The sequence below is a fragment of the Ostrinia furnacalis genome, unplaced genomic scaffold (assembly GCF_004193835.3).
Source record: "Ostrinia furnacalis isolate ACB-3 unplaced genomic scaffold, ASM419383v2 OfSCF7604, whole genome shotgun sequence".
Lineage (NCBI taxonomy): Eukaryota > Metazoa > Arthropoda > Insecta > Lepidoptera > Crambidae > Ostrinia > Ostrinia furnacalis.
This window is the reverse complement of record NW_021137843.1, coordinates 873,688-898,081: the sequence shown is the minus strand read 5'-3', so window position 1 is coordinate 898,081 and position 24,394 is coordinate 873,688. Positions and strand designations below refer to the sequence as shown.

Sequence of the window (24,394 nt, the reverse complement as noted above, 5' to 3'; positions counted from 1 at the left end):
CCTGAGTTCTTTACTCCCTCGCCAAGGTGACTCGAGACTTTTTGCACGATGTGGTTTTTTTAACGACCACTGTGATATTATTACGGCTCGGACCTGTGTGGTCGGACCGACTCTTAAGGGCTACATTGTCCTCGATTCAAACTGACCAACACAATCAATCAATACAAATCACATAACACGTGTGATATTATGTATGTATGACTCTACCTTCGCGCTTGATTTACGACAACTTGGCCTACAGGTAGCGTTACAATACCTCACTAACACGTAAAACTTAATTGTAATAATACACAATATTACTTTGCAGGACTAGTTCTTATTTGACGAAAAAGTATTAAGATACTACCTATAATCAAAATCTTTAACAACTTAATTTGCAACTCTATAGATTCAGTTTTGTATTCGATTGAACTCTACCCATGTTTCGTACCGCAATGTTCTTACTTTATTACATTACTTAGTTATACCTCAACATTACGTTATGCTTAAGCCCTACTAATAGGTAGGTAAATCCGGAAACTAATCTAACATGAAATTATGTATTGATTGTAGGTAATAACAATTAATTACTTTGGATAAAAAAACCCTTGATATCAAGGGTTGTAAAAATACAAAATGTTTATGCCACCGGCAGCTACAGATAAACATTTTGTTTTATATCATATTGATATATTATCTCAATGAAGACGTATTTCACGCATTAATAAATTATTTAAATATTTTTATATTTACTGCGTAATTTACTCCTGATTAGATACTGTCACGGTTTTCATGGTTATCAAAATTTTATTGACAAACAATATATCATCCATCACTGCGTGTAACTTATTGATTATCTCATTAATTTCATTTACTAGCTTAATGCTCAACTATTTAACTTAATAAAACTTTAAATACGCCTATGTTAGTAAATCCCAAGCGTCGTAGTTCATTTAAACGATTATTCATATTGTCAATTATTAGCACTTTCTTGCAGGATTGATGTCTCCATTTAAAAAAAAACATAATTCCATAAGGCATTTAGATTTAATGAATCAATTAATATTCAAAAGGCTTTCATAAACTCGCTCACACCGCCCAATTCATACGGGGCTATTTTTCGCAGCCTCCGGACCTGTCGTGTGACCGCGACAAGTGGATGCCGTCACGTACGGCTATTGTTCGGTACAATACACCCCCCCCCCTTACCTCCTCGGTCCTGGAGCCTTTGCCCATATCCTTAAAAAACTTTACCCAATTATAAATACCGAATCGAATTAGAGACGTTTAGCACCACCAGTTGCGAAAATTTATTGAAGAGAAAGAAAAATAATGTAAATTAAATCCAATATTTAGACAAATTATGTAGGCCTTAATAAAATAAAAGTTGCAGGCAATGATTTTAAAGCAAGCCTCCTTATTTCTAGAGCCTCAATAAGTTCGGGTGATTTAGCTCTACGTACATCTAGTTTATATAAACAGCATACAGGTAAAACACTGGAAACCTTATCGTCATCGTATCCAAGATTAAAATATACAACCAGGTGGCCGTCTTTAGAACAAATTGCGATAATTCGTCATAAAATCCACGTGCACGTATAAATACACAACATAAAGATATACACGTCAGTCTTAATCATTGATAAGATTAAAATGTAGAGCTTACAAGTGCCGGATTACTTTCAGAACATTTGCACTTATACTGATATCTTCAATAAATTAGGTCTGTACTGAATGCACCGGCCGTCTAGGACATTGATACGTGTGCCAAAAAACACAAAGAATGCAAACAAGAGCAGAGAAAACATTGAAATTAACGCCGTGCATCTTATTTAAATAAAAATACACTCGCACTGAGTAAATTGTAACAAAATGAAAAAGAACAAAAGAATTTATATTTTTGTAAGGTGCGTTTGTGCACACTTACAATGATAGCGGGCGACATTAAAAATATTTTGTACTCAAAGTACTAAAGCATAAACAATACAATAATGGGACCAGAAATAAACAACATAACAGACAGGACAAAGTGCATGTCATGAGCGCAACGGCCTTAGTCAGGGCCGCCCAGCGCAGGCAGACGCGGCGCCCGACGCCATGGGAAAAATCAGGCTTCGCCGCCCCCGCCCCGCGCGCCCATTGGGCCGCCCGGCGCCGCCCCGCGCCCCACCCGTGCCCATAAATACTACGCGGCTACGCGCATCTCCTCATTCCTCGCTCGCGACCCGCGGTAAACGCACGTCCGTCTAGCCCAGTGTATTACGTGTTAGTGAACTCACGATGAAAGCGATAACAGCAGTGTGCGCGACCGGCGCCTCGGTCCCGGCCATCGCCAGCGGCCGAGTGGAGCGGCACCGGGACATGGAGAACGCGGAGATCCAGATGTACTTGTCGAAGCTGCAGGACTTGGTGCCGTTCATGCCGAAGCACCGGAAGATCTCGAAGCTGGAGGTGATCCAGCACGTGATCGACTACATCTGCGACCTGCAGTCGGCGCTGGAGAACCACCCGGCGGTGGGCCAGTTCGACGCGGAGGGCGCGCTGGCGTCGCCGCCGCTGGCGCTGGCGCCCACGGAGCGCCGCCGGCGCCGGCCGCTCAGCCAGCGCGCGGCGCCCAACACCATCCTCCGCAACACAACCTCCAGCCAGGAACACAGACATCACACGGTGAGTCTCTATTTCCACTTCCCATTCGTTTTATAGTTGTTAGTTTGAGTCCATAAAAGGGTGCAGAATCAATCATTGCCAAGATGTTCCAAAAACAGAAACATCAAACATTCATTAACAAATCGCAAGTAAAGAAAATCAACTCAGTCCTTAAATAATAACAGTAGGTAACCTACTCGTCATAAGTTTCATAAAGGTAGCACAAAATAAATTAAGTTCTATCTTAATTTTACATGAAACTATTATCCTGTTTTCAAACCCGCTTTCATAGCCACTATGCAAATTCATTTGCATGGGTGTCTAAAGACTTTTTTCAGTTGTAGAGTTTCCACCAGTTTAAGGAGTAACAATATCCATCCTCACAAACTTTCCATTCATAATACGAGTCTAGATTTGTACACTGGGAAATGATGAAGCTCCCATAAACACAATACCACTTCAAAAAGCCGTGTCATGCGAGATAGACACTGTTGCATAAAAAGTAAATGAAATCGGTTGCGTCGGTGTTTTTGCGTCGCGCACCTGCATGTTTCGCAAGCGGGAAGGTAAAAGCGGAGATGGCGAGTTTCACAACGCGCCGCACTAATAGCTCGGTAAACAATCGTGCAATTAGCCGACCCCGACCTACAAAGCCTGCTCACTACTTATCCAGCCCTGAATATCTCTTATCATACCGGTTTTGTCCCTCATCATTGAAGAATCCTGTATCTATAACTTTAATTATATCACAAACATTACCTTCCTTACCTTACGAATTGCTTAGGGAAGAGAACTGAAAGAATTAAACGGACCTACTTAATAAATCAAGAAAGTATACCACTTATTGAATAGTCTGTGTTGTGTGGGTAGACTTAAACCAATGCGTAACTATAAACATGTTGCCCAAACAATCCCATTGTAAACACCACAACAATGTTCACTCAGTTATTCTGATACCGTTTCGTTTACGGCGCTAAACTGAGTAGGTACGTTATGAAATCGTAGAATCGGTAAATGCGCAGTCGCAATCTAAACCGCTGTTCACGCATGCATGACGGCTGTTTTGAATTTCAGCCTTGAAGCGCGGCCACCTGCGCCGGCGCCGCGTAAACGACCGTGTACTGACACACAATCTGAATATTTAACACATATTTATATTGGCTCGTTTAACATTCCGGTTGACACCTGCGTGATTGTCGTTTGTTGGTTTCCACTCCGAGATTCCTTGTCTTCTGCCGTCTCTCGCGCTCTCCCAAGGCAAACCTAAATGCAACGTTTGTCTTGTGTCTGCGTCCGCGGCAGGTGCATCGCTAAGGATTTATTCGTACGGCTGCGATTACGAGCCTCAGGCGCAATGCGCGCTCGTTAATACTTGGTCGCGCCACGTAAATTTTAATCACTGCCAGTTGTTGGAACCGAGGGAAATGTTCAAAACAAGCGTGATTTAGGAGACACAATGTGCCTTGCTGAATTTACAGCAGCAGAGTGTTAAGATCGAAATGGCCGCCACATAAAATAATGAGACGTTTATAACAAATCTGGCAGACCTGGCTGCATATATTGTCTATTCAACAGAGCAACTAAAAAGCAATTTAAAAGTTGTTTGGTGCACAGAGTGCCGAGATGTAAAACCACTTTTTCAGCAATTTTAATTACTGCATAACTTTTATCTGCTACAGTTTAATACATTAAACAATTTGTGTAAGAATGTATATCAATACGTCTATTATATTCCTCAGCTAAAGATTTGGCTCTAAATCTATCACCAATCTGCATATCATTATCTAATTAAATCAAAAGTTTTGTTTTTGCTCCATCATCTCCACTACACGTCTGACGAGTCCAATGAATTACTATTCAGACAAGCAACACGCTGTTTAATTGCCCCGGGCGCCGGCGGTATCGTGATACCCGCCGATATTTACTAATACAACACCCACAAACAATATAGGAACTATTGGAATGTTGACTAATCGGACCGCATTCCTGACTCACAACCGCGAAGCATTCGTTCTCGCAAGGACATTAGAATTTGTTGACTTTCCGTTAATCTCGGGGATATTCGGCGCCGGGCGGTTTCGTGAGATAGTTTGAAGTTATAAAGAGGTTTCGGCTGGAGGCGATCGTGGCGATATTGGAGGCCCGCGTGCGCGTCGTGAGGCGGCATTTCACGGCGGTATCTGGCGGGCCATCGGCTGTGCCACAAACCTCCGTCACGAGCATACGCCACCTCTATCGCGGCCGTAATTGTGGCCCGCAGCTGCTTGCCGCGGGCGCTTACGAGGTCGTGAGACCTATCGCAAACATGCTCGCCGTTCGAACGTACTTTTACTCCTTTGTCGCGTTTAATCGAAGTAAACCACGACTTCACTCCGAACTTTATTACTCTGCTCGCCCTTTCACCTTCAGTGATAAATGTCAGCGCCCGCACGACTGTGGAGTGCTGTTTGACTTTTCGCTCCGACCATAATAAGCTGTTAAGTATCATAATAAGCACGCTAGGCATGTAATCCGTCGCGGTTGCACCCCCATTCATTTATACCCTATCAAAAACTCCACCCTATTCATTGCTCTAGGCTGTAGTCGGCAGTCTTTTGTCTATATCAATATGAATTATTGATATTGTTTGCTGAGAAAAAGTCTTACATTCTTGATCTTAACTTCGTTACAACACGTCAATATCACTTAGTCATCCAATTACTGGCCCTCATGGTGCCTTTCACAATCAATTAGGACCCTCGGATACTGTTAACTGGCCTCCGAATATTTCCTCTATTACCAAACATTATTAATGAGTTTTGGAGTTCAATATGTTCGTTCACCAGCTGAACTTTGAACAGATCGAAGCCAGGTAAATCATCCTTCCCTAGCTGAGCGCCGGAGGAGCGCGCCCACGCGGCCGGTACAAGCCACGACGCTAACGAGTCGCCAGGTGTCCGCGCCCACGCTCGCTCACTCCTCTGAATATCTTTGTCTTCGTACTTCGAGCATAAATCGCGTACGTGAAAGTTTTACGAGCACCTTACGCTTCTCCGAAGCAATAAACAGCGGGCGGCGGAGACAATGCCTCCGAACCGCGAAATGTCTCGGCAAACCTCTGCACACGTGCATCGATTTCGCCGATAGCTTGGATTCCATCGGCGACGGATCGATCGAGGGCATTGTGCGGGTAACGGTCGCTCGCAGCTGCGTGTGAGCACACGTGACGGTGCCGGTGGCCGGATAGCTAAATAAATGCGATGAACATACCTATTCATTATCCAACGACAATGCTTCTCTCATAAAGGGATTTCACGTGTGCGCTCTCGCAAAGTCCCGATCCGTTCGGGACATGTGTGCTCTCCCTTCGGTATGTGTCCGTAAATAGGGTGTGGCCACGTGCGGCCGCTCAGCTGTGCGCGGATGTGCGCGGACGGGAAGCGGTAATCCAACACTCGCTGATACTCAGAAAGCTATACTGAAACTGCCGAAGTGCCTTCTGTAAACATCCACCCGTAGTTGCAGCAACTGACTCCGCCGTGCTGACGCTAATGAAGCAATCACTCAGGCGACGGTGTCACCCGTTCACTCGTTTAGGGTGGCGGAATAACCGGCCCATTGTCCGGGCACTAATGAATTAAAACATTGTCGAAACAAAGCGCATATGTGGTGACAGATGGCCGGACGCGGGCGGGATGCGCGTGTGCCACCCGATACTCTATTTGACCCAATCACTTGCAGCAGCAGCAAAATTACCACGGCCAATAACTTTAATGATCATGACACCTAAAAAACATAGAACGGTATTATCTTTATTGGCTAAAATCAACATGCTGACATTTAATATCATTACTCTAAATTAATATGAACATGTCTTGCTCGACATGTGCGCGCGCATCTGTGCAATGATTGGTAGCTGCACCCTCTTTACCGATTACATGGGTTCACCTTCTGTTCCCTTATCAACCAAACCCTTCATTAATGAATTGATACACCCACTTCTGTGTTTTACGAATGCCAAAACTTATGAGTTTGTTTGTTTTGTTGCAGACGCCCGAAAAGCAGAACCAGCCGGACAGGCCGTCGTGCTAAGTGATGCGTAGGTTTTAAGGGACAATTAATTTATGGTAAAGTAAGATACCTCGAGGCGGCTCCCCGCGGCGGGCGGCCCGGCATCAGTTCCAGTGAACATCATCTCGCGATGATATCCTATGTGCGATCTCGTTACGATCAGTAAACTACTTTAATATTATATTATTGTTTGGTGGCATTACGCTGAAGACTAAGTGCATTGCAATGCAATCGCCGTCGTCACGACGAGGCGAACTGTTTTGTTATATTTTTATGTAAAAAGCTTTACTAATTATTATTAGACCGATGTATGTACATTTTCACGTTTGTAAATAGGTATGTTGAGTGGTTTGTGTAACACCTAAAGGCAGCTTAACAGATCCTTAAAGTAATCAACTGGTTTCCTTTCCAATCTCAGCTGTTTTTATTCTGTATCGTATCATAAAACAGTCTTAAAAAAGAAATTTATAATTACGACGAAATTCTGTTTTTAGATATTTTATTATAAAACGATGCTTCCAATTATATCAAAGAAGTGAATCAATTCTAAGTTGATTTACGTTAATAATTTTATTATTTCTAAGTTATGATTTCAAGAGTGTGATTTTGCATGGCGATTTTGTTTCTATTAGTTTATGAAGAATACTTTCTAAGAGCATAACGCAATTTTTATTATTAATTTATATTTTGCGTTAGCACAAAACTATATTTTGTAAATAGTGTATGTAATAAAAGAAAGTTTATAAAAAAAATAGCGAAAAATTATCGATTTGAAAAACTTTCATGATTTATTTTGAATATAAGGTGAAGATGCTTTAATTATCTTATTAATTCTTATTACTTATGGTGTATTATAATTTAAAATAGACTGTTATAGTTTTAGAGGTGGTGGCCAGTGTGGCCGTAGTGGTGGAACAAATTGTGTAGAGATAGATGTATACAGTGGTATGTGCCTGTGTGCAGCGCGCACACAGACACAACCTTCCCAGTAAAGTTCCGATACGTCACAAATTGTATCAGTTTGATAACTAAGATTCACAATTTATTCGTCCATGTTTTCCTTTTATTTAGTTGTTAACTACGCACTGATTTTTTCGATAAGTATCTACCGATAAATCAATGAAACAGAAAATAAAAAAATATTGACACTATTCCGAAATTTCATTTCTATCCTAAATACCTTTACCCTAATTGTTCAATTATAATTATCAGTGAATTTATCATAAAAATATGCAGTTTTAAAAATCTGTAAGTCTCTACATAGTTAAAATTATCCCAGAATGATTAAGCAATTGAACATAAGCAGAGAAACAACAAAATATGAGTGCAAGTGCATGCACGTAAAAAAAATTATTATAGAGTACAGCAAGAAAATTAAATTAATCACACGTACTACACAAGGACTTTATTAGTCTGACTCACAAGCAATACCTAGTCAGCAATTCAGCATAATTAATTTTATTTAAAATGAGATCCAGCTCATCATGGAACGGATTCAAATGTGTATAACATTCGATGCTGGCTCTACCTAACCTCTAATCTGACACAATCTGAATATAATTTCATATTTTCTTGATTCTTCTATCTGTGACATGGAATTTATCGAAAAACCTAGTCTTATGTGAGCTTCACAAGATCACGCGATTACGTCACACGGCCAATTATCGCGAGTACAATATTTGGTCAGCTGTGTGTGTACTTTATTGTTCAACAATCGCCGGCAAACATCTTTGAATTCTGTAGTCAAAACATAGAGACCATATTCACTTGAACACAAATTCGTACTCTGATGATATAACTATACACCCTATATTTCAAGAAATAAGGTAAACTATTGAGTGAATAACGCTACCATCACTAAATTATATTATGAGCGCTTGTTCGCAAACATTAGCTCAATATCGTCATGCTGTACAATACGACTAATTACTAATTGGTGAACAAATAAATGTCACATGGCACAAATAAGAAAATAATATTGAAATTGCAAAAATAATTTCCGCGACCCTGCCAGGATTCGAACCTGGAATCTTCTGATCCGTAGTCAGACGCGTTATCCGTTGCGCCACAGGGCCAGTTGTAACAGGCGCCGAAATTAGGATGTCCGTTCCCAACGAGATTTTTTCAGGCAAAGGTAAACTGAAAACATTTTTTGATATCATACCTACAAGTCACACAACACGTTTAGTTATGTAGTAACAACAAGTCGCTGTTTATAACCACTGTAGGTAACCAAATGCGTAATTTGACCCGACTGAAAAAATAACATTTTTTTTTCAGTCGGGTGAAAGTTATTATGTACGAATGATTCAAATTAAAAAAAGATTAAAAAAATTAAATGTAAAGTTTAATGACATAAGAACAAACTTGAACATGAGCCTGACAAACAGAAGACGCAAATATTAATATAGTAAATATCCAAATGATGAAAATATCTTTCATATTAATCCTACATATTTATTTATGTGACGTACCTATTTGTGTAAATATTTTAGAATTATTACCATAACGTCACAGCACAGCTCAGCACAAATACCGACCCGGCATCTTAACGAACGCGATAACGAGTCGACATCGAGATTGGTGTACACAGGTGTGCACGCGACCTTCGCTTTTGGTGCACGTGTGGCCTCGCCTTATCACAGCCTCCCATTACGAGGCATTAGGCTGACCGCCACATCCTATACGAAGTAATTTTTTGTTTCAGCCTTTTTACTGTGGACAGGCCACCATAAAAAAAAAAGAAAAAAAAGTTTTTCGAGCAAAGCATTGGCTGAACTGGCTAGTTAAATTGGCTGAAAAAAGTAAATAAATAAATAAAATAGTTATTAGAAATCATGTTGCCTATACCAATACAATACCAAAAGTACGAAAACTTTCTCCAAAGTTGGCTTCATAAAACAAGAAAATAATATCTATCTATACCTACCACCAATTGAGTTGAAAGCCATTAGGAAATTTCTGCTAATAACTTCCCGTAACTTAAGTATTTATATCATTTAGGGGTAATAGATATCAACAAGCTTCATAGCATTTCTTCGCTACGGAGTTTTCCATTAATCAACGCTAGATTTCCAATTATCTCCTTATAAGATGGTTTCCAATCCGTGCTACAAGGTGCACGAACTATTAAGTGCGTAATCAGTCAACGAAGGAGTTCCTGTTAGAGGACACGATAAAAACATATGGGAGGAAGGACCTGATAGACCGATAAGGAATATATTTCTTGGAGGGCACGTTAAACCGGCCACCATTCACCAATAATTATTCTGGTCTTAAAAACTCAATTAATTTTAAATCAACTGTAAATTAAGATTTTTGGTTGCTTTGTAGGTATTGGAAGTTGTCAATAGAGATGGCAAAATAGTAACGTCATTGTTTGTGTTTCATACAAAAGTTATGAAGAATCTCGTTTTGACAGTTCATAAAAAGTACGTCAACGATCCACGGACCCATTAGGAAATCAAGCATAATTTTAATTAAAAAAACAGCAATTCGGACCATTTATTTTAGTACTATACCTACTACCCCAGGCTTAGAAACACTGTTTTAGGGGAGCATAGGTAGAGAATAGACTAATCCTGCGTATTTAAACTATCAATAATTCCGATTCAAACTATCAAAATAGCTGTACAGTATCGCTTGCCATTTAAACGGTGAAAATATTGCTTTATTGCGCGATAACAGGTGGAGTGGGTGCATATCGGCGCGCGTGGAGAATTTTATTTCACGCGTCTGCCATGCCGGCGGATGGCTGTTGCCTGCCTTCTAATACTTCAGGAATTACATAAATGATATAAAATATGAAATTTTGTATTTGCATAAGAACGACTACAGAAAACATAAAATAGGCCTTAAACTACAGTATGATCTGCTACGAATTGTTAAATTACCGTAGCACTAGAAAGAATATGTAGGAAGAAAATGTTTGCTACGAATGGTCTAAATTCTCGCGTAGAATAAATAACGTAGCAAAATATGTCAAGCACTACTTGAGACATGATAGATTCTTAGATTAACACGAACCTTTTGAAAATTATTTTCTGAAAATATGTCTACTTTCTCTAAATTAAACACCTTTTATACATAACTGATTTTAATCAAATACTAGAAAAGATGTTAGAAATGACCATAGTATTTTTGAACTATCTACCAAACATTACATGACTGTACATTTTGATGATGAAACAGACTGAAGCGGATGGGCTTATCGAGGCTCTCCAGCAGATAAGCGCGTGCAATCAGCCGGTCGTCCACGTTATACCCCAATAGGCTAGTTGCCTAAAAAAATTTTTTTAGTCCGTAATGTTTAATATCAAAAAATATTGGACACGTATATTTTTATTTGTCAATCTAACAAATAATTACATAGTTATGGTGCGTTGAAGTTGCGCACGACGTCACAACGTGCGGCATTTTTAAGCAAGCGTTGACGTCACGGCACGGGCCTCTTCTTATGAACTTTGGGGCGCTTTATCTCTTTAAATTTTCATTAGTTTGAAAAAGTGAAAAATACGTGTAGAGTATTTTTTGATAAGTTAACTGACCGACTAATTAAAACTCTTGCTTTTTGACCCAGAAAGGTACGGGAATATTTAGATAGGTACGGGAAAATTACTTGACCGGTGGGTATTTCTTTTTAGACTTATTTATCTCAGAAGCAAGTATTCACTAAGGGTGGGTTGCAAAATTTTGAAAAAAAACTACGTGTTAGGACTAGGTTAGGACTGCTTAAATTCGAGTCAGTACATTGTTTCACGGTAAGAAACCATTTTATTTGCCAGTTTCTGTGAATTTTAGTACCTACTTACAAAGCAAGAAATTGCATGTTTTCCAAGGCTATCTCTAAAACACAATGGAAATCTTTGTTTTGATCTCACATGACAGCATTCATGAATGTGTTTAAAATCAACACTGTTGAGTATTTGTTGTTAATTAAAATTCTGATGTATAAATAAGCGTTTCTAGTGTTATCTAGACTAATCAGAAATGTCTAGGGATAAAGGTGGTTTTTACAAGATTTAAAAGCTTTTTCTTTTTAAGTATATATTTACAAAAAAAAAGTATGTAAGTATGTTTATATCCGTTGTCTAGTACCCATAGTACAAGCTTTGCTTAGTATGGGACTAGAAGCGCAGTGTAAATTCCAAGGATATTTATTATTTATTTATTTTCAATTTCCTGATAACGTAAAGATTTGGCACTGACACATCCACACAAATATTTTACATGAGGAAAACATGCATTGGTATGATGTTCTTATTCGTATTATTAATTATATTAATACCTATAAAATTGGCAGGTTGTTTGCGCACCAATTAATACAGCCTACGAGTACATTCAGCTGTTAATCTTTAAATCTTAGAACAACACGGAACTGATAGCTGATACCTTATAGAGTAATCACTAATCTGTAATCATCTAAGATATAGCAGTACACAGACAGGTGCGCCGGCAGGTGTTCGCACCGGCCAAGTGTGAGCGCACCGGCGCTGATAACGGCTGATAACAGCTATCACAACCGCAAGGCTCGAAGTACGCTAGCTTCACCTGAATTGTCTAAGTACTTCAAGTACAGTTAACAGCACAACAGACTACATTTAGATCCAAAATAACATTTATTACAACGGTATAAGAAACTGATTGATGAGCTGACGTCCGTACAAAATAAACCGGCCAAGTGCGAGTCGGGCTCGCGCACAAAGGGTTCCGTAGCAGCAACAGTTAAATCAACCTATCTCAAAAACTATAAGAGATACTTTGATCAAACCAAAAATCGTTGAAAGAGTTAATTACCATGCATCACCTCTATTTTTTTTAGAATTTTATACCCCGTAGTTATAAAAATAGAGGGGGGGGGACATACTTTTTACGACTTTGAGAGCTGATATCTCAAAAACCGTTCACTTTAAGAAAAATGTTTTTTAGAAAACTTTATATCATTTTAAAAGACCTTTCCATTGATACCCCACACGGGTATGTACATCGAAAAAAAATTTTCATCCCTCAGTTACATGTATGGGGGGCCCCACCCCCAATTCTTTTTTTTACTATTTAGTGTCATAATTTTGTAGCGGTTCATACAACACATATTCCCATCAAATTTCATCACTGTAGTACTTATAGTTTCCGAGTAAATCGGCTGTGACAGACGGACAGACGGACAGACGGACAGACGGACATGACGAAACTATAAGGGTTCCGTTTTTGCCATTTTGGCTACGGAACCCTAAAAAAGCAGGTTAAGTAAATAAAGTACACCACACCATTGTGCAATCAAATGTAGAGACTAAAACTGAACTTTTTCATGTAGACAAACTAATCTTTTCCATAAATATTCGGGTGAAATGGTTTTCCCTAACAATTTTCATCTGTAGTTACTTCACTATCATCCCTCCTTGTGTGACTATTTATCAAAACCCTTAAACACCCCCTAAAATTTGACAACATTTATCCATTCGTGAAGCAATAATAGGATTGATAACATAAGTACGAGTAAATAATATAATTATTTACATCTTGACATTCCCATTCCCACAACTATTTTCATCTCGACATTCATCAAAACTAATCTTAATTATTTGTCCAGGCACAACAAACATCTGCCACCTAGATAATGCATAACGAGGAGACAAAGTGAATATTCACCACTTGTTGAAGTAAACAAGCGCCATATCGCAAGTATATTTAGATAATGTACAGCCTGCCTGGCTCACCTACTCGTTTGTCATTTCCAAACTGAGCTCAACGCGAACATTGTAAGAAGCCATGGAAACACGACAGGCATGACGACATACACTAGTTATGCATGGTCACTATCACAAATTAATGTCGCCTCGCGCGCACCGAAAACCAATAACTATTGCTGTACCCTTAAGATGTTGTTTGCCGAGACAACAAAGTTTGTAACCGCGAATTATTGCAAGACGCGTAACTAGGCAACGCGGTTATGCTAACCATAACAATACGCCGTTGTTGCTCGCTAGACGGACGAGGCTGCGCTGAAACACGCTGTGACCAAACAATAAGACGTTTATTCTGCTCATGCACGGTAATTTTACTTGATGCCCAAGGTTACGAGATACCTAACCTGTTTTTAAAGAAACTGCTCTTTTCCTTATCAATTTGTACGTACACAAGTGCTCATGAGCGCACAGTAATGTGAAATATTTGCTGGCAGATATTACTATCTTGCTAATTTATTAACAAACAAGTTCTGAGTACGGAAAATTTTTCAATTGCAAATGGCTCTACAAAAAGATTACTTTTTGACAAATCGATGCCATCTTCTACGAGTATTTCTAAATGCTGCGTCACATAAAGACACCAAAATTAGTTAAAAGCATAATGTAACATACCTACCTACATAATAAAATGACAATGACTGCGCAATTTTTTAATCACATATTTTTATATTGACAATTTTATTTACAGCGGTCAAAACACCTGAAATGCAATAATAATGTATAATCATATACGAGTACATATTTGCTACGCAGTTGATAATGATCCGCAAACGTATGATTACAGGTGTTTGCACGGAGTGTACCGAAATCGTACTTTCCTTGGAATTTACACCTTCAATGATAGTGTGAAATTAGATTACTTAGGTACACTCGTAGATAAAGATGATAGCCAAAGAACGTTACCAAATGGTGACTCATATTCTATCATTTTAGAATAATTATGACCAAATGAAGTATGCAGGTTTTTCCTATATTGAATATTTAATCCTTTTTTATAACTTTCAGACATGTTACTTATCAGAGATACGAGTATAATTCATTATGCTGTTTACATTAATTAAATCAGCAACGAAAAAAAAGTTTACTTGCAAGTTTTGATTGTTATAACAAAAACAACGATACACTTCAGTACCTCTAGTAGGAAAAACTTTCGAGTTCGTTTCGTTGCGTATTCAAAGTGTCATCGAAAAATTTTGTATGAAAAATTAAACAGCGCCCCCTATATTATAGCCGCCCTAGGGGGCGCTGTTTAATTTTTCATACAAAATTTTTCGATGACACTTTGAATACGCAACGAAACGAACTCGAAAGTTTTTCCTACTAGAGGTACTGATACCAAATTGAGGTTTTATGGCAGAGTTCAAAGTTATGATTTATGGTCTAAAACTCCAGTTAGGAACGCCGTCGGATCACGACTGTCTCGTTAACCTTTCACGCTACGGGCTCCATATATTATTCATGCCGTAATTGAACTAAATACAGCTTTTCACTCGAACCATACTCGAACGCATTCCGTTTGAAACGTCATAGCGCCGCCAACCGGTTGACTGGGGGCTGTCATAAATGACGGTGTTATAATTTACATTAACAGAAAGGAATTTTAGAAATTACTTGTTTTGGTGTCGATTTAATTAATCGTTAACGTTACTTTCATAAAATGTAAAAAAATATAACTTAATAGGCGTTAAATGTTGGCAGATGAGATAGTGTTTTGTTCTTTGTTAAGAATGAGTTCACATTGGCATACTTACCTAATCTAAATAAAAATAACGAAGGTGAACAATACGAATAGAACAATGTGTTCATTAAAATCGAGTTGAGTGCGATAGAATATTTTTTCCAGCTCTATTCCGAGCACCGGGTAGTTTGTAAGCCCTGACGGCAAAGGCTTTAAATATTCAAAGAGTGTAAAGGGCAACACGGCGCTCGTATTTCCCTCGGGAGACCTCTGTTTACCCCTCTATTTCTATAAGTATACATTTGTTAGGGACTTCCGAACTCTACATTGAATATTTCTTTAGTCACTACGTTTTTGTTTCAATATTTAATTCTACTGTAACACGAACAACCATAAAGTATCGTAGGTTAAGTGAATAGAGGACGTTCGGAAAAAGATACAGTTTCAGATCATGCTTTCATTTATTTCCAAGCAGTTTATAGCAGGAGCGAAGTCTAATTTTCTTTTTTATATTAGTACATACCTACTCAAAACTCGTATGTTATGTTTACATACGAGTACGTTACCTTTTTATACTTATTCTATTTTAAAATTATAACATCACAAAATGCCAACCGAATAGGATTTTTCAATTCATGAAAGAATTCACAGTTACCTGTTTGTCAATAGCCGCAGTCACGCGTCACAATAGAGCGCATGCAGCGCAGGCGCAGCGGAAGTGATGCCCCAGTCACCTCGCGCATTGTGCGCCGCTTGGGAAACGGCACTCTATTTATAGCAATGCATCAAATTACTGATTTGATCAGTCCAACTCCAACTATACATTTCAACGTCGGTTCAAATCGATCAATCGATCTACTTGCGCGCAGACTCACAAAAAACTTGTTGACTCTACATGGGAAGGAACAATCATTTTGTTTTTGCATTTGTATTATGTTATTGACAGATCCAATCATTTGATTTTTATGACTGTTTTTTTTTTTAACTTGTGAGATGAGCATGCATGCATCGGCCATCGACACGCGTGCAGTCGAGGTCAATAAGTAATTAGAAAATGTAGAGTTTAATTTTTTTACCTCATGAAAACATACACAAACGTTGAAATAGCAGTCATTTATTTATTGCTAAAAATCTCTTCCGGACAACCGGTGAAGAGGGCAGTAATATGATATTTTCAATTGTGCAGTTATTCTTTGTCAATGGTGTTTCAGTTTTTCTTAGTATATGAAGAAAGAGATGCATAAACATTCTGAAAGCAGTTACCGCCGTATTACCAACAAAACCTTCCATTAACAATGTGACGGTCCATTGAAAGTTCATTATTGCAGCCTTACAACGGCGGCCATAGCCAATACCATTGGTGATGGTAACAGAATCACTTGCACGTGTAGTACCGGTTTGCGCGCGCGCACTCGTTCGCATTGCGTGACCGTGCGAGGCCTTCAAATACTAAATGTTTCGATAATACCTGATTTCATTTAGCGATAAAACCATATTCTTTCGGTATACATGTTTTGGTATTATAATATAAGCAAAGTGATGGAATACAAAATCAATGTTAATATTTATTTACAGGATTATTCCAGGAACTAACGTAGGAGGAAAACAAAACTATAAATATGTAGTGATTTCCTCATTATCCTTATTAAAAATATGACGCAATTCAGAAAATATCTTTATTGTAAAATAATAACAATAAGTACCAAAAGGAGCTTATTCCATCAATTTTCAGCTGAAACAGACCAATATTAGAGTCCAGAGATTAATACTGTTGTTAAACTCGCTTGCGCATCTCGCGCTCATAAACCAAGCTTCTGCTACGGACCGGGGATTTCTCGCTCCATTTACTTTGTTTTAGTACTCGGCTTTATTGCAGCTGAGTAAATAGGCGGTACACCGCGCACTTGCCACATCCAAAAATATCGTCTTTGAACATTCACAGCTGAGTGTCTTTTTATTATTGACTAAAAATAAATATTTTTTTAAATTAAATAGAACGCGATTACGCGAGCGTAAGATAAAAACGGCTTGTGGTGTAACTGATATTTTCGCCGGCTCAGTCGTAGCAGTCGTGGCCGAGCGGTTAAGGCGTCTGACTAGAAATCAGATTCCCTCTGGGAGCGTAGGTTCGAATCCTACCGACTGCGAAATTTCTTTTACTCTTTTTTGAGAAAACCATTTAAGTCTATTCCATATTTTTACATTTATTCAAGTAATCTTTTATAAATAAAGTTACTGTAAGCAATTTAGAAATCCTTATTTTAAATTATACGAGTAACAAAATATATTCTGCTACCTTTAAAAATAAAAACAAAGCACAACATGCCCGCTGGTGCTGCGCAGAAAATAATTTATTAGAAATATCAAGAACAAATTGCTAACATACATAAAACTAGCGAGGAGAGCAAAGATGGCAGCCGCGCACGTGCATCGCCGAGGGCTCCCAACAGGGTTGCGACAAAGCTCCTAATCTCACCATTACCTTGTTACCACTGATGATTATCGCCGCAATAATTTCACTCATAACAGGCTGCAATCTTTCGATCAGTGCCCGCCGATACTATGCCATTAGCCCGCGCTAACAAGCCAAAGCCCGCGTTTGCTCTGACGAGATCGCGGTATCTCATTAGGCACGTGCGTGCCATTGTTAGGGCTGGTTAGCAATTCAAGGCTCAAAATTGGGAATGCACGAAGAGGTATGAGGGAAGGAAAACAGTTGAAAAACATAGTGATGTTTTTGACTAACGCGACTTAATACAGGTTGCCATTAAGTTAGACGCAAGTAATGTTTTTAATTGGTAAATTGATTCGGATATGTAGTTAATTTCAATTACGATTAGTTACTGTATTTACAGTCTATTCAAGTAATTAGACAAATAAATTACCAGACTAATCAAATTATACCTACTCATTAAAAAATATAAATAACTTTAAATACTTGAATTTTGTAACAAACATCTTCAAAAATCCATAAACAGTTTATAACATGGTTTCGTTCAAACTTGTTCAACATTTGCACCATGCACAATGGGATTAAGTGCAAAAACAACAATGCTTTAGATAAAAACACAATTTGCGCTGCAAATGAAACAGTAAACCGCATTAGGCGGCCAACTGGCGGCACCCCTGGCTCCCCGGGATTACGAGTCGGTACCAGGGATTTAAGGTTTCATTACTTTGAAAGAGAAGTCTCCCTGTCCCCGCTTTCCATTGTAGCCCCTACTAAGACATGTCGCAAGTGATTGTGAATATTTTTTATGGCACAACTGTAAATTGAACCTGTTTTCAGTAATCCTTAAGAACTCTGTGCACTTGCCTAATTTATTACATTAAAATAGGTACATATTACTGTGTTGTGACTATGTGGTAACCTTTTTGCATATTTATTATGTCTGTCTGATGGCTATAACACACTCACACACAAAAAAGGTCACGGCTTTGACGCGAGCAGCCGTTTCTTGTCAACTTAAATACTTTTGCTTGCTTTCAGTAAGTACTTTAACCCAACTCATTAAAATATTTGTATGTACTGTAGAACATTTAAAGAAAGTGAAAGTGAGAAAAGCAATTTTCTCTGAGTTTTCATCCGCTTTGACAATTAGTAGCGATGACTTTCCCCTACAGAAAACCGAGGCTAGAGTCAAAGCCGTAGGGGCGGGGAGCGTAGCGAGGCGAGACCTCTAATGTACAAATATTGCGGACGAAATGAATAAATTCGCCCCCTGCAAGTGCACGCTTTGATTAAGTCGCCAGTATGAATTTATGAGGCTTTTAGACGTGCTGATGGATCGCTACATTTATTTGATGTTGATTAGACACATGTTCGCACTCAGATTGAAAGTCAAATCTGATTTTGAGAATGTTTTACAAATAAACATTAACTAGTTTGAACTTCCAGGTCGTCGTGAATCAATTCTAACACAGCAATTGTTATTCTGTACACACCTAAAACATGTCGAGCGCCTTGAAAGGCAAAGGTTATTATTGTGTGAAAGTTAACATACAGTTAAACATTCTAGCACTCTTTTGTTGTATTTCTCAATAGGATAGTATTCGGTTACAAGGCGGTGTTAGCATACTCTGTCTGTAGCCGTCCACTGTTACAAAAAGTCCAGACTGAATAGATAAAAATAGACCTAGACTGAGACACACTCAATTTTATGTGCATCCATTTTTAAAACAGGTAATTACTCTAAATGTTTACTTTTATATTATACTGTCTGATTTCTGATAAACCATTTTATCAGAACCAGTTTTTTTTTTCAATCCAATTCGACTTTATCAAGTACGTCACACCAGTAGGCATACAAAATAATGTTTGTCCGCGAATGTTGCCAGTTGGTCGCATTCGAACCAATCGCCTCCGCCGCGTCCCAAGTGCCCCGCTAATACTCCATATGGCGTAATACAACGGGCTATCCATAAACAGCCATTATAAACAGACCTCGGAACACCAATATGACACTAGATTCCAACCCTTTTTTCCTAATACACTCGGAACAAGGCGGCTCTTATAATTCTGGTGCTTTATTTATAACATTGCAAGGGCGGAAAACTGATGCAACGACATATGCATGCATTAGGGATGATGAGACAATCGGACATTAGTGACTCTAGCCTCTTAATTTGTACAACTGGTCACTGGTTGCGTATGTGACTACTATACAAGTAGGTATACATACATTAAGGCATATTATGATGTACTAGCTTTCCGCCCGCGGCTTCGCCCGCGTGGAATTTTGTCTGTCACAGAAAAACTTTATCGCGCGCGTCCCTGTTTCAAAAACCGGGATAAAAACTATCCTATGTTCTTTCCCGGGACTCAAACTATCTCTATGCCAAATTTCATCAAAATCGGTTGCGAGGTTTAAGCGGGAAAGCGTAACAGACAGACAGACAGACAGACAGACAGACAGACAGACAGACAGACAGAGTTACTTTCGCATTTATAATATTAGTTGGGATTTACATACAACTCCTGATGAGTAAACAAATCAGGAATTCTCGAAGCGAAATGGTCAGCACAAATTCCACCTCATTACCCGTAAAAGAGATCTTATTTATGAGTCAAACGAGACCGCTCTACAGCGTAATTACAATAAATAGCCTCCACTTCTGCTTACGTAATTTCAAATACCTATGTAGACAATTAACTTACACGTGCTATAACTTTAAACACTTAAAAATGTAGTTAGTACTACTTATCCGTTTCAGTCTCATTTGAATGTTTTTTTTTAAATGACCGTATCATTACCTCTTTAAAAGACCTAATCGCATACAGGTGTTTGCATCGTATTTGCCTCTTTTCACGTATTCAAGCGAAAGTTATTACCCTGTTCGGAGTCTGATAATGTTTCTGAAAATCTCTATCTCTACATTTGCATCAGTAGTCGTGCGCTTCCACCATCACCCGCCGCTATCATTCCATCCGGCGAAACGTAACGCGCACGTTCCGATCAAGTTTTCTGTCCACATTGTAATTGCTGGTACGTTACAATCGTGAGACAGTATCATGTTCTAAGCGCGTCGGCGCCGACGCGGCGCTGGCCCACCTTCTTGAATGACAACTCCGACCGGCCACTGCGCAGATTACCGCTGATATTTGTAAAACGAGAACTGAGAACTTAGACGCCAGTAAATAATTACTGCGAAGTGTTGTGTTTATTTACTAAGATAGAGTTTCATTCAGTTTTAAATAGGTCCCACTACTATGTGGTATCTGACAATAGATTGATAATGATTTTTTTAACTGTTGTAATAGTTGTATTTAATGTATAGCAGATGGAACACACCAAAACAGTTACAGTAACAGTTGGAAAATAGTTCTTTATGGATGACTAATCTATCACTCAGGATCAATAAAAGCTTTCACGTGGTCATAATAAAATCACCGGCTCTTCATAATTACCTAGAATAAAAGAAAATTTTTCATGTTTTTCACCGTTTCAGCGATTTTCCGTCACTCATCGGATTTTGATTGCGGTTTTCACCGTCCGTATCATTTCGATTTTACAAATCAGGTTGTAATATAATAAAATCAGATTAAGTTTTTTCTGAATTACACACGTGCGAAGCCGGAGCGGATCTATAGCATAAATATAACAATGCCAAGTAAAGGTAACTCAATAATTCAAGCGGTAGAGTCACGTCAGTCAGTTCACGGGCACATTAACATGTTCAAACAGAGTTGTTTGTGGTTCTCACGGGCGCCCACGCACTTCGCACCTCTTGTGCCTCCTAAAGGCATACCATAGAGCTCATTCATACTCTACCTCAAGTATAGGAATATTACTTTGCTTTCTTTTATTTCAAGCACAGCTCTATGTAGTTTTTAATGTGACCCAGATGTTATTGATTCAAATAACAGTTTACTAAAGTGGTAGTAAAACACGAGTTTTAGTTTCAAAGAACTTAAAAACTTTAGATTCGAATGCAGGGCTGGCATTAGTTTACTCCACTTTACATCTTAGAAACCTACTACACGAAATAATCTAACCAAAAACAGTTTTCTGAATTCACGGAAAAAGCAAAACATTATTCGAAAGTCTAATGCCCGTTTTCACCTTCAATCCTTAGTTTTTAAGCGACCCCTTTGAAAACAAAATTCCTGTAAGTGTTACCATAGGGGTCACTTAAAAATTAGGGATTTATGGTGAAAACGGGCATAAGAATAATAATCAGAACATAACAATAACACAATAGTTATTTACAGTTTTACTTGAACAGATTCGAAAATTATTTTCGGAATCTGAAAAATAAGAGCAATTTTTCTATTATTTTCAATTTCCCTGGCGGATGTGTGGTCTAGCGAGCGATGACACGCGGATCGTGGCGAAAAGCGAGATAGCGATGACATGAAAAATTTTACTTCCTTGCCACTATTCTGAAGAGACGGAGATTAAGTTGTATTTCAATACGATGACGTTTGTAGAAATGTGAAAAATTGGTCATAATTTCCGGCATTGGAATTATAAGTTTTTGTACTAAAAGTTTCGAAAACAATGATATCATTTCAAACTTCGCATGAAAACAAAGGAAAGAAATAAAAACAACCTTTTGCTGAAGTCAGTTAAAACATCAATACAACTTACAACATCATGACTAGACATCGGATTATATGCACTATCAAAATGCCAAAATATGCATGCAAATATGCACTAAAAAAGGGCGAAATATGCACACAATATGCACAATCAAAAAAACATTATTAGAATTAACTTTATTTTCACAATACATAATTAATTAATTATATAGGTACTTATTGGTTGTAATTCTTGTGACAATATAAACGTTTTTATACGACCGGTCACTTTTCGGTCTTCATGGAATGGTCATTCATTTTCGCTTATATGCGTTTGCATATGCAATAATGCAAATGCATATAATCCGATGTCTAATCATGACGTAGTACTCGTACTACTCGTACTCCTTAGCGTTGATATTTTTATCGAAATATTTTTGTTATAGGTACATTTTGCTAAATAATGTAGGTATTTGATTATTTTGTGTAACTACACAAAATTTTCTTAGAAAATTAGAAAGGGCATCTTAATTTAGTTTATAATCTAATTTTAATCCCAAAATCAAACCTGTTGTCATAATTTTTGTGGTTTAATATTCTTGTCTGTGTTACATGATAGATATTTTTAAAAGTAATTCTGTGATGTGGAATCATAAAACGGCATTTTTATGTGGGAAGTGGAAACAGCTGAGTGTGAAAAAGTCCGTTGCGACAGTATAGGTGACGACGTGTTGATGGCCATAGGTACCTTGTCGTACTAATTTATAGGTATAATGGTCTACTTGAAATGTTTTATAGTATGAAAAATAGCCGCCAGCTTCATTAAAAGAAGCAGTGACAAGGGGTCTCGTAAAATAGCCGTTATTAAAATGAAAACCATGTCGGATCTAATTTTAGGGTTCTCTCTGTGTGTTTGATGCAGTTATCATGATTTTTTTTTTTACATTATGTTTAGCTTATCTGACCCGAAAACCCAAAGAACATTACTTACAAACGTTTTGAATTTTACTTTTTCATTAGTAATAAGTATGCATTAATTACGTATGCGTAGAATGGACGTGTTTGAAGGTTATTTGTTTGGTATTCACTTAACATGAACAAAATTTTACCATTTTCGTTCATTTAATTAGTGTTGAAATCAAATCCTTTCGAGTCAGTTCCATGGAAACGCTCGTAGGTAGAGGTAGGCGTAATTTAATTAAACCACAGATCAATAGAAGCTCAGCAACGCGACAGTGGCGCCGCGCTTGGTGCGGCCGGCTGCCGTACTAACGAGCCACGTGGCCTGCACACTCCCGTACTAAAACACGCGCGTTGTTACTATAACGAGTATGTTAATTACAGTTTTGCGCAATTAATATTTTGTTCGAAGTTATAATAGGTACTTAAAACAATGTATGTAATTACATAAATAAATTAAAAAAAAAACCATTTTAAAATAATATTATACCAAAAATATAACAAAAAGTCCTTAAAAACAAAAGATAAAATAGATAAATAGTTCAAAAAGAAGTCTGAAATTCCTAACAACAATTTCGCAGTTTCCGATAACCGGCCCTGTGGCGCAACGGATAACGCGTCTGACTACGGATCAGAAGATTCCAGGTTCGAATCCTGGCAGGGTCGCTCGACATCTTTTTGGTTTTTGGTCTGCACTACAATGCAAAAGTGCATCACTATTCATAGCCCCAATTTATAACAAAATCACTAAATTATAAAAATACCTAATAATTACTTTGTCAAGTAAGGGGGCGTCCATAAATTACGTGAGACAATTTTGGCTATTTTTCAACCCCCCCGCCCCCCTTGGTGAGATTTGGTGAGATTTTGCCTGACCCCCTCCCCCACCCCCAAATCTCACGTGATATTAAAAAAAATCCGAAATTTAATTGTTTCGGAGTAATATAACTGAGAAACATTTTTTTGTGTGCTTTAACGTTGTCGCTAACGTGTGCATCAAAAAGATCTATAAAGTTAAAGATTTTAGTTCTTGAAAGTATCTGCTAGGGACGCTGTANCTGACCCCCTCCCCCACCCCCAAATCTCACGTGATATTAAAAAAAATCCGAAATTTAATTGTTTCGGAGTAATATAACTGAGAAACATTTTTTTGTGTGCTTTAACGTTGTCGCTAACGTGTGCATCAAAAAGATCTATAAAGTTAAAGATTTTAGTTCTTGAAAGTATCTGCTAGGGACGCTGTACAATCATCATACATTTAATGTATGTCATTTTTTACGCAGTCGCTAGCGGATGACGATTGATGTAAAGTCG

At 38.2% G+C, this 24,394-nt stretch overlaps 1 protein-coding gene and 3 non-coding genes across 4 annotated transcripts; 3 read left to right on the top strand and 1 right to left on the bottom strand.

Annotated features, from left to right (window-relative positions):
• Positions 1-1,691: 1,691 nt before the first annotated feature.
• emc (Basic helix-loop-helix domain-containing extra-macrochaetae) lies at positions 1,692-7,826 on the top strand. Its single transcript, XM_028322184.1, has 2 exons — positions 1,692-2,646; positions 6,655-7,826. The coding sequence occupies exons 1-2, from the start codon at positions 2,260-2,262 to the stop codon at positions 6,694-6,696; spliced, it is 429 nt and encodes a 142-aa protein (XP_028177985.1). The 5' UTR covers positions 1,692-2,259; the 3' UTR covers positions 6,697-7,826.
• An 851-nt stretch (positions 7,827-8,677) lies between these two features.
• On the bottom strand, positions 8,678-8,750 carry TRNAR-ACG (transfer RNA arginine (anticodon ACG)). Its single transcript has one exon. It is a non-coding gene; the product is annotated as a tRNA-Arg (tRNA).
• An 8,414-nt stretch (positions 8,751-17,164) lies between these two features.
• TRNAS-AGA (transfer RNA serine (anticodon AGA)) lies at positions 17,165-17,246 on the top strand. Its single transcript has one exon. It is a non-coding gene; the product is annotated as a tRNA-Ser (tRNA).
• A 6,427-nt stretch (positions 17,247-23,673) lies between these two features.
• On the top strand, positions 23,674-23,746 carry TRNAR-ACG (transfer RNA arginine (anticodon ACG)). Its single transcript has one exon. It is a non-coding gene; the product is annotated as a tRNA-Arg (tRNA).
• The last annotated feature ends 648 nt before the right edge of the window (positions 23,747-24,394 follow it).

Bases quoted from the DNA above. Each gene is read 5' to 3' on its own strand.
- emc (XM_028322184.1), top strand. From the start codon at position 2,260: ATGAAAGCGATAACAGCAGTGTGCGCGACCGGCGCCTCGGTCCCGGCC. The intron at 2,647-6,654 runs GTGAGTCTCTAT...GTTTTGTTGCAG, and splicing joins AGGAACACAGACATCACACG to ACGCCCGAAAAGCAGAACCA.